Consider the following 11,251-nt stretch of genomic DNA (forward strand, 5'->3'; position numbering starts at 1 on the left):
GCCACCCCAACCTTCAGCAACCACCACCTTGATCAGTGAGCAGCCGTCAACATCGAGGCAAGACCTTCCACCAGCAAAAAGATTACAGCTCACTGAAGGCTCAGATGATGGTTATAAATAAAGTATTTTTAAATTATGGTATGTACATTGTTTTTTGGACATAGTGCTATTGCACAACTAATAGACTACAGTATAGTGTAAACATAACTTTTATATACACTGGGAAACCAAAAAACTTGTGTGATTCATTTTATTGTGATATTCACTTTATTGCTGTGGTCTAGAACCTAACCTGTAACATCTCTGAGGTATGCATGTATTCCACAAGCCAATAGTATACAGGATGATATCTCTTAATATAAAGAAATAACATACTGCAAACCAATGATAGATTAATGACACTATTGTTCCAGGCAAAGGGGAGATGACAGAAATAAAGTCCAAATTTAGTTAAGTGTGCCTTTCTTTGAGGTGGTTCTCGGAAGAGTTGGCTTAGCCAACCAAGAGCTGAAGTCTACTGCCAACGGGAAGTGAAAGTCCCTTTTGCTACAGCACGTTGCCAGGGAACGAAGGCGCTGGTGTTGGTGGGCAAGATAGTCTCCTTCACGGGCCGCTGCATGGATTGCACGACTGTGGCAAAGAGTCGCCTTGCCCAGGCAGGAGCTAATGCCCCAAGGTCTTCGGGAAACTATTTAGATCAGCAAAGGTTAGTCTTGCCCGGACTGAACACTCGTGGTGAGTCCTCACAAACTCTTGATATTTAAAGTCTAAATGTCCCTAGCCATTTAGCCACTCCATTTGTCCACTAGCCATAGCTGCTCCTCCGGGTGTTCTTACTGATCAGCCCCCAGCGGGTCCCCGCAACGGCCGAGCCACTGAGTGCTCATGGACAATAGCAGGTGTCCTTGACAACATCCTGCTTGCATCCAAACAACTTCACTCTTGTCGTGAACAAGTGGGTTTGAAATCATACCAAACCAATACACAACTCTGACTAAAGCTGCTATTAGTTTTTCACACTTTCCCACCAACTCTCTGTTAAAGACAGAAGACAATGAACGGGTGGCTCTGAAAATCCTTGTTCTTTGCCCAAAGCACCCAAAATTAAGGCAGGGAATTTTTTAAAAATTTGTTATTTTTATTAAAGTCATGCATATACTTTGTTTAAAGAATTAAATAGGACTACAAGGCTTATAATGAAAAGAAAAACAGTCTCCTGCCCCCACTTCTGCTCACCAGAGGTAACACCCTTCGACTCTTTAGCTGTTCCTCCTAACATTTACTCTCATGTTTCTAAACAATATTGTACTATTTCTTGATTTGTCCATTTTAGGCATTCTTTGTTGACTATGATGGAAGGTAAGGATGTAAAATTTTTCCTCCACCACCTCCATCCTCCCATTAGAGTTTTTCACAGTTTTTGGTTAAATCATATTCAATGTATACATCATCATGTCTATGTAAATATTGTTTACTACTGAGCCAAGGGGTGTACAATGATTATACTTTCAATATTTTACTTTTTGTTTTCCATGGAGTCATTTTTAATTCACTTATTTGTTTTGTATTGCTGTCATTAATTCTCCCAAATTCTCCAACAGAACTGGAAAATCCTCCAGTGCTATTTTCCAAATCATCAAATGCAACAGGAAATCTGTTAGTTCCTGTGTTTGGTGTTTTCCTGCTGTATTAGTTTCCTAGGGCTGCCGTAACAAATCGCCACAAATTTGGTGGCTCAACACAACAGAAATTTACTCTCTCACAGTCCTGGAGGCCAGAAGTTCAAAATCAAGGTTTTGGCAGCATCGATTCCTTCTGAGGGCTCTGAGGGATAATCTGTCCCATGCCTGTCTCTCGGCTTCTGGCGGTCCCCGGCGATCCTTGGTGTTCTTGGGCTCGTAGCTGCATCACTCCAATTTCTGCCTCCCTCTTTGCGTGACCTTCTTCCCTCTGTGTCTCCTCTCTCCCCCCCCCCCCTTTCATGGCCTTCTTATAAGCATGCCAGTCATATTGGATTAGGGTCCCAGTATGATTGGCGTCCTCATAAATATGACCTCATCTTAACTAATTACACCTGCAAAGACCCTATTTCCAAATAAGGTCACATTCTTAGATTCTGAGTAGATATGAATTTGGGGGGGATACTATTCACCTGAATATATCCACTAATGTTCTTTCTAGAACCTTCTGCTCTCCTGCTCTATTTGGGCTAGTTGTTCTCTAGACTTGCTCAACTCTCTTAACCTTCATGCTGAGAATTTCCTTCATTTCCCTCCACAAACCCTATTCCTTTATTTCTTGTCTCTCTCTTTGGTTTACTCTCTAGCTGTGTTGGAGCACATCCTCCAGTATCTGTCTAACAAAGAGTGCATGGAAGGTACATTTTTTTGCATTGCATATCTGAAAATATCTTTGTTCAGCTTTCACACCTAATTTATAGTTTTGCTGGGCATAGAAATTAGGTTGAAAAATCATTTTCCCCCAGCCTTTTGAAGGCCTTCTGTTTTGGCATCTGGTTATGGGACGTGCCATGTCATTCTGTTTCCTGAATCTTTTTATTCCTCTCTCTGTATATAAGCTGCAGGATCTTCTCTCTGTGCCCTACGGTTTGGAACGTCTTAGGGATGCACCCCCTGGAAGTCTGTTTTCATCCTTTTTGCTGGCATCTGGTGGCCCTTTCATCTGGAAACCCACCTCCATTTCTTGGACATGTTCTTACGGTATCTATTTGTTCATTTCTTTCCCTCTGGTTTTTATCTTCTCTTTCTGAAACTTTTAATCAGATGGTGCATGTCCTGGAATCGACCTCTAATTTTCTCATTATTTTCCTCCTACTTTTCATTCCACTCTTGGTGTTCTGCTTTCTGGCCTTTCTCTTTTCCTGGTCTTTATCTTCCAGCCCATCTATGGAATGTTTTCATCTGATTATCATATATTCAATTTCTCAGCCCTCTTCCTTGTTGTCTGAGTGCTCCTATTTCCAGCATCCTGTTTGTGTCTGGCAGATGTAATCTCTTCTTTTATCTCTCTGATGATATTCCTTGGAATTGTTTGGTTCAAGTTCCGCCGGCAGCCTGTATGGTCTGTTTCCTCTGAGTTCCTTTTCTCGGGTTGTTTTGGTCTTTGTCTTTTATGTAATCAGCTTTCCTCAGATGTCGGACCTTGACTGTCTGCTCATATTTAAGAATGAGTCATTTCAGAGTCGAATGAAGGCCCTGTGTCGGGGGGCGGGGCGTGCCTCTCAAGCGAGACTGGGCTGGAAGTGGCCTCTGCATTGGGGAGTCCCCCCCAGCATCGCTCTCTATAGGCCCGTTGTCTGGGGCTGTTTGGTTCCTCCAGAGAAGAATTCTTTTATCGACTGCCCGGGGTTGGGGGTGGAAGGCTGGAGCACGGTGAGAGACCTGGCTGCCAGAGGTCTGAAAACTGAGAGGCCTGGGCGCGGGGCTCCTACAATTCAGCCTATAGACGAGCATGTCCATTAGAAATAGAATCTGAGCCACGTATATACCTTAAAATTTTCTAGTAGCCACAGCAATCACAGTAAAAAGAAACAGGTGAGATTAATTTCAATAATATATTTTATTTAGCCCAATATAATCAAAATATTATTGTTTCAACATATAATTAATATAAAAATTGTTAATAACATGTTTTACCTTCTTTTATTTGTACTAAATAAATCTTCAAAATCTGGTATCTGTCTTGCACTTATAGCACATCTCCATTGGGACCAGCCACATACCAAGTACTCCATAGCCACATGTGGCGAGTGGCCACTGTACGGGATGGCACAGGTGTAGACCGTCACTCCATCCCCTCTCCTCTCTGCAGAGGTCCTCTGGAGTCTGGCCCAGGCTCCCGGGAAACCCGTAACCCCTAGGAGCCTTCAGGATCCGTCTGATCCTGTCTCAGTTCCCAGAGCATCCCCGTTACCAGTGAAACACAAGGCCGCACATTTACACAGGATTTACAAGGGGGTTTCCGTGGTACCTGCTCCCTCCCTGGACTGGGATAACTGACCGTGCCGTTCCTCATACGGGTATGGACAGCTGAGTCCTCTCTCCTCCGCCCCTCCCTTTATTTTTACTCCTCAGGTTCCCCAGCCATTTTTGTTGCTTCGTGGGCTGTCGCCAGGCACTTTCTGGAAGATGTTGGGTAAGCTGTTTGAAGGAGAGGTAACAAGTATATTTTATATTGTCCAGTTCTTCAAATGGGATGGACACTTCTTTGGAGCTCTCTATGAGAGGGCTGTTTCTCAGACTGGGGGCCACAGGCGAGTTCTCTGGAGTGCCAGGCTGCTGAGTGCGCAGCTCCCCGGGGCGTGAGTTTGCAGATGCGCTGAGGCCTGCACCCTCCCTGCCTCCCTTCCTGCCTCCCTTCCTGCCCTATCAGCTCTGTGGTTAGGTCAGGTGCCAGACAAAGCTGCCAAACTCCAGGCAGGTGCTGCTCAGGGAGGAAGCTCTAAGGGCCAAACCAGCTTTTCCTTCCTCCTGAGATCTCCTCCGCCACCGCCCCCCACCCCCGGGTGTTAGAGAGTCCTGCAGAGCCAGGCGCAGGAGAGCAGCGGCAGCATTCTCAACAAGTCCTGATGGGGACAAAGAGGTCTAGTCTTGTCCTCGAAAGATGCGAGGCGCTGAGGATGGAGGTGAGCCCGGGGGGCCTCCTGGGAGTAGGCACGGGGAAAGAAAGGCTGCGAGAAGCCAGGGAGGAAGCGAGGCAGCACGGCAGAGTGGGAGGCAGCTTCTCCTTGGCGTGATGACACAACCAGGCTGAGAAGTGGACTAGGTCGGATAAGGCTTACAAGTATCTTTAGTCCAAATTCAACCCAAAATAATTGTTTCAAAATAATTTTCTTAATTGGGTGAATTCACTTTTTTTCTTAAAATCTAGATTTTCAGCTTCTTCAGAAAAAACGGATAGTTCTACCAATATTTCCCATTTTCTCTTTTGGCAAAAATCAGCTGGAGCAGAGTTGTGGCTGCCTTAGACCTGGCACTGGCTCTCTGGTTTGCCAAGTCCCCCCCACGCCTGGTGTCCCCAGGGTCCTGAGGTCACATGTCAGTCACCCAGCCACATCACTCACTGATGTCACCTGCCTGGCCACTGTTGACAGTCGAGTTTGCTACTGTGTTAGCTTTGGGATCTGGGATCTTCTGGCTCTGAGGTTCCACACACATCTGCTCCCCAGACCCTCACTGGGCACGCATGGAGGCAGGGGCCACTCCCTCAGCCCCAGCAGTGCCCCTGGGCAGCAGGAGTGGGTCGGTTCTAATGGTGCTGACCATACAGCCACAGGGTTCAGGGCCACAAGAGTGGGTCCTTCATACGAAGGGCACCTCGGGGAACTAGCGTTTTCTGGTCAGCCCAGCTGCCTGCTCATAACGATGTCTGGCTGTCCTTCCGTAGGTGCTGGGACATCAACGCCAATGCGTCCATCTGGTGGGTTATCCGAGGGCCTGTGATCCTCTCCATCCTGGTGAGCTGGGCTCCAGTGGGAGAGAGGGAAACAGTGACTGGCCTCTAGGGACAGAGGGCCAGGAGACAGGGCTAGTGTTCCTCCCTCCAGGTGCATGGAGGGATAAACCACAGAGCTTCTGGAGGTTGGCCAGCAGCATGAGGGTCCGGAAGCTCCACCCACTGAAGAATGGTGGATGGGAGTGGGCCGAGGAACTGGCAGGAGGCAAGAGCTTACACAACTTGCTCTTGCCCGTGAGTAGCATCTGAAATGTGTTGAGCAGAGCTCCTTGCCCTAAGCTGCCTGGTTCTGTGCTGGCCTCCAATTCCACCTTCACTGGTTCAGATCTTCAGGTCTTGATCATTTTTCTAGGTATCCTCTTGTTAAACTGGGAAGAATCACTGACCTGGGATCACAGGAGGAGGCCGTGGGTGGTGGGGGTGGGGGTGTAGCTGGGGAAAGCTGAGTGAGGGGCTGTGGTCTTGGGCCTTTGTGGTGCTGCAAGTGGGGGCAGGCCTGGAAGGGTGGCCCCCAGACCCCAGGGAAGAGAGGCGGGAGTGACTCTCATGGACAGGCTGCTCGGAGGATCTCAGCCCTGGCTACCCTTTGGAATCACCTGGGGGATTTTTTTTTTATAATTTTATTTATTTATTTTTGTCCCCCCAAAGTCCCAGTAGATAGTTGTATGTCATAGCTGCACATCCTTCTAGTTGCTGTATGTGGGACACGGCCTCAGCGTGGCCGGACAAGCGGTGCCTTGGTGCGCGCCCGGGATCCAAACCCGGGCCGCCAGCAGCGGAGTGCGCGCACTTAACCTCTAAGCCACGGGGCCGGCCCATGGGGGCTTTTTGAAAATACTGATAGCCAGTGATTTGGGCTCTCACTGTTCTGGGGAGGGGCCTGGGCTGCCTCTAAGATGTAAGTTCCAGGTGCTTCTGCTCTGTGGTCAGGCCTGGGAGCCCTGTGGCTGAGCCTGTAGGTGTGGATAAGAATAAGGGGGACAGAAGAGGAAGACACACGGGGACACACTGGGTTCGTCTTGTGGGGGGAATCAGCCCCTCAGCAGTGCGCAGAGCTCAGAGGGACGCCAAGGGTGCAGGGCCAGTTGAAAGCACCCTTCCAGGGCTCGCTGGAGCAGGGAGAGGGCGCAGGACAGGGCAGCAGCCCTCCTCTTCACTGGCTGACTGGGTGACTTCTTGGGGCCAGTTGGGAGGAGGGGGCCATCGCATGACCTTTTTCTTTTTTTTCCCAAAAATATTAGAATTCATGTAAAGAATACGTGAAAATACAAAATGAATTTTTTAAAAAGGAATAAAATCACCCATAGTTTTCACATCTAGACACGCATTGTGAACATGTGAACATGAAAAACTTTCTTTTTTTTGAGCATGCATACTTTTCTTTTCCAAAATGCTTAGTATAGTTTTGTATCCTAGTTTGGTTTTTTTGCTTAGCAGTAGATGTGAGCTTTCCCATGTAATTTGAAATTATTTGACTGACCGATTTGCTATGGCTGCATAATATTCCCACAGGAGGACAGCTCCTCGTTTCGTTAGACCGGCTTTCTTGCTGTTATTCTGGGACTCTGACCGCCCAGCCCCGGAGAGCACCGGCTGAGGGACAACCAGCCCCAGTGTCCAGGCTGGTTTCCCGGGGCTGTGGTCCATCCAGGGATTGAGGGATGTTGGGTGGGCACCTCTCATGCAAAATCTCTCCCAACCAGCCTGTCCCGGGGCCTACAATTCCCCTATTCAAGACTCATTCTTGGGATCTTAAAGATTTTTTTCTTTTGCTTTCAAGTGCTCCCTGTTAAATTAAATACAACTCTTAAGACAAAAAATAAAATAAAATAAAATGACCTTTATTAGTTTACACCATGCACAACCAGCTCAGAGCAAGATGCATAAACAATGAGCTGAGAAGGAGTGTCCCAAAGAAGCAGCGCTGGGTTAGGAGTCCTAGACAGGCCACTAATCCTGTCTTTTGGCAAGTGTCCCCAGGCCCCAAGCTACTCGTATGAACAATGAGGTGCCCAGCTGACAATTCCAGTGATCCCTGCTTCTGTTAATGGTGCTGGAGCCGGTGGGTGAGAGGGGAGGGGAGATACCACCATGTGGGCGACTTCATAACATCCCAGCACTGGGCACTGGGATTGGAGGACTAGAGACTCCGTTTCTGTCCTTTAGGAAGTTATGATTGAATTGGCAGCTAAGTGGACACACACACAAGTTTGACAGATGTATACATTTGGCCTCTTTCAAATATTTCAAGTGCTCTTACACAGTAACATCATCCCTAACTACAATGAATCAGGAAAGGGAGGTAATCAAGGATGGCTTCCTGGAGCTGGTGATTGGGCTGCAAAGTGACTCTATAAGAGTCTGAAGCGGTGGTTCTCAAAGTGTGGTCCCCAGACCAGCAGCTTCAGCATCACCTGGGAGCTTGTTAAAAATGCAAATTCTCAGGCCCCACCCCAGATTTACTGACCTGTAATGTCTGGGGGTTGGGGGGAAAGGCAATCTGCACCCTAAACTTTGAGAACCTCTGCTGTAAGGTCTTGCTACTCAAAATGTAGTCCAAGGACCAGCTTTGGCATTCTGGAGCTCGTTAGAAATGCAGAATCTTAGGCCCACCACAGCCTTGCATTTTGACAAGACCCCCAGGGGTTTCCAGTGCATCCCATGTGTCGGTAATCTGCTGCAACGGAGCAGACCTTAGAGCTCCTGCAACCCAGGGCTGGGGGCAGTGCTGTGTCGGCCATTGCCCCCAGACAGCTTGTCTTACCAGGACTTTTGGGGGGCTCGTGGGGAGAGGGGAGCAGTGATGTGCCATCCTGGGTGTGGTCTGCAATGCCTTCTCTGCCCTCAGGGCCAGGGCTAAGGCCAGGAGAGGTGGCCAGGAGAGCAAATCACCTTCAGCCCACCTCTGCCTTGTGTTTTACAGATTAATTTCATCCTTTTTATTAACATCCTAAGAATCCTGATGAGAAAACTTAGAACCCAAGAAACAAGAGGAAACGAAATGAACCAATATAAGTAAGTGGAGGGCAAAGACCTAGGCACACTCAGTCAGTCAGACAGCAAGCATTTACTGAGCACCTACTGTTACCCAACTGGTGCTAAGTTTTATTGGAGATGGAGGAAGCAGACAAACTGTGACCTAGTCCCAAGGAGTTTATAATGCAAATTAGGGGGGCGGGGTGAGTGGGTCTGATTGTGAAGCCTTAGACACTGCAGTGGGGAGGAGACAGAAGGAATCTCCAGGAGGCTCCCAGGAAGCAGAGATCTTACCCTTGGGGCAAGGCTAGGGAGTCTGCACATGGGCTTCAGGGACCCAAATTCAGACAAATTTGTATAGGTATGTGTATTTTTCAGGGGAAAAGGACCATAGCTTTCATCAGATTTTCAAGGAGATGTATGATCAAAAATACTTTAAAACCTTTAAGGTCTGAAAGAAAGATGCTGAATTAGTTTATGAGAGCTGCCATAACAAAATACCACAGACTGAGGGGCTTAACAGAAATTCATTTCTCACATTCTGGAAGCTGGAAGTCCAAGATCAAGGTGTCGGCAGGTTTGCTTTCTCCTGAGGCCTCTCTCCTTGGCTTGCAGAGGGCTGCCTTCTTGCTGTGTCCTCATATGGCCTTTTCTCTGTGTGGGTGTCTCCCTGGTATCTCCTCCTCTTCTTATGAGGACACCAGTTGATTGGACCAAGGCCCTGCCCTAACAACCTCATTTTTACTTAATCACCTCTTTAAAGGCCCTCTCTGTAAATTCAGTCACATGCTGAGGTCCTGGGGAATATGGCTTCAATTTAAGGATTTGGGAGGTGGGGCACAATTCAGCCTATAACAGATGTTAAAGACAAATCAGCGTCTGACAGAGGCTTTCTCTGTGATGTTTTGAGTTTCGAGAATCTGGCAGTGGCCTGAATTAGTTGCTGACAGCTTTCCCAGGACAGCTCTAAAGCAGAGGGCTCCAAGGTAGGGTGGAGCTGGGGATCCAGGACAAAGTTGCCAGATAAAATACAGGATGCCCAGTGTAATTTGAATTTTAGATAAACAACGAAGAGTTTTTTTAGCACTTACACCAAAAAAAAATTATCCATTGTTTATCTGAAATTCAAATGTAACTGGGCATCTTGTATTTTTATTTGCTAAATTTTGTAGCCCTAATCTGGGAAGGAAATGAAAAAACTTCTCCTTATAGATAATTATTATCAAATAAATAAGAATGCTGGCTTTGCTAATAATACTTTAGACGGAGTGGCAGTCATACATGCACGTAATTTATAAATAAGGTTATTCGGGTGGATCCATGTTCAAAATTTTTTGCTGATGGGGCGCATGATCGGAAAGTTTTAGGATTGGCAGTGGGTTGATAAGTGTTGTATCTGAGTGACGGGTACATGGGAGTTGGAAATTTTCCAAAATAACAAGTAAAACCGAAAAAGTTTGGAGACACTGTGTCAAAACCTGGCAGTCAGGGTCAAGACGGGGTAAGTGGAGTCTGTGCCCACGGAGGGAAGGGCAGGAGACTGCAGTGTCTCTGTGTCCCCAGGCGTCTGGCCAAGTCCACCCTCCTGCTGATCCCCCTCTTCGGAATCCACTACATCATCTTCGCCTTCTCTCCAGAGGACGCCATGGAGATCCAGCTGTTCTTTGAATTGGCCCTTGGCTCATTCCAGGTAAGCTTCAAGGACTGTGACTTTAAGGTGAAAAGACGAGTTCTCTTCCCTTAGAGAAAAATGGAACCCATAGAGATAGCAAGCCAGGTCTTCCGGGAAGAGTCCAGCAGTGCATCCGGGAAGGCAGACGCCTCCTTTGGCCGAGACCCAAAAGGAGCAGGGCAGGACCACGCTGTGCCGTGTGACGCTGTGCGGGACCCGTTCCCCACCAGTCAAATGGGGTTGGGGGATAAACTAAGCAGAGAGGGACTGACTTCAGGAAAACAAAAGGGAAAAGTCTCTATGTGCAACTCTCCACAGCATATAGAATTAAAATCATGGACGCCTGAGGGCCATGGCTGAGCCATCAAAAAGTGAGGCCGGAAGATGAGTGTTGTGGGAGGGTTGGGGGTGGGGTGAGAGGGTGTTTGAAAGAATAATATCCTCATCTTCATACTGGGAAGTCCATAGAAAATGCCCCAAACTGAAAAATCCAGAAGTAGCAACATCAGCATATATTTTAGAGTCAGTTGAGAAAGTTCCAAGTAGTTGCCTCTGAGGAACAGGAAATGGGGGCGGGGGTGTCAGGAGGCTGCTGTTTTTTGTGACAAGAATCATTTGACTCTTTGAAACTGTGTGCATGGACAACTTATTAAAAATAAAAACCGACTTAAAAAAAAGAAAGAAAAAAAAGCGAGAGGAGAGATCATCTACCAACTACTTGTTTATTTACTCATGGCTGTATCCTTCCAAAAATAATATAATGTAGCTTTCAAGAAAACACAGAGGACAGAAAATAAGTAGATGAGGAATCAGTGAAAAAAGAAAATAAAACCAAAATTGAGTTGTTCATAAACAGAAACAAATGCAATAAAGTCCTATGAAGGAGGGAGAGGTGGGTCATAAATTTGCTTTGGAGCTTCCCTGTAGCCAAAGCAAAGACAGAAACGCAATCTGTTTCAAGATTTACAATATCCATTGATGAAAACAAGCTAGTTCCCAGGAAAAGCCTAGTGATTATAGGCTTTGGGGCCTGAGAGAAATTTCTCCCAGTGGGTTTTCCTGAAGAAGCCAGCCTGTCCTCAACAACCTTGATCATCCTGCAGAGTCCTCCTCACTGGGGGAGCCCTC

At 47.2% G+C, this 11,251-nt stretch overlaps 1 protein-coding gene across 1 annotated transcript in view; it reads left to right on the forward strand.

The window, feature by feature from the left end:
* The window catches only part of SCTR (secretin receptor), a 37,221-nt gene that overhangs the window by 21,495 nt on the left and 4,475 nt on the right, over positions 1–11,251 (forward strand). Inside the window, exons 6-9 of the mRNA XM_058548825.1 lie at positions 4,095–4,155; positions 5,407–5,476; positions 8,399–8,490; positions 10,015–10,141. Of these exons, the coding sequence (XP_058404808.1) occupies positions 4,095–4,155; positions 5,407–5,476; positions 8,399–8,490; positions 10,015–10,141 (350 nt within the window). The remainder of the gene's footprint in view (positions 1–4,094; positions 4,156–5,406; positions 5,477–8,398; positions 8,491–10,014; positions 10,142–11,251) is intronic.

Source organism: Diceros bicornis, chromosome 10 (assembly GCF_020826845.1).
Source record: "Diceros bicornis minor isolate mBicDic1 chromosome 10, mDicBic1.mat.cur, whole genome shotgun sequence".
NCBI lineage: Eukaryota > Metazoa > Chordata > Mammalia > Perissodactyla > Rhinocerotidae > Diceros > Diceros bicornis.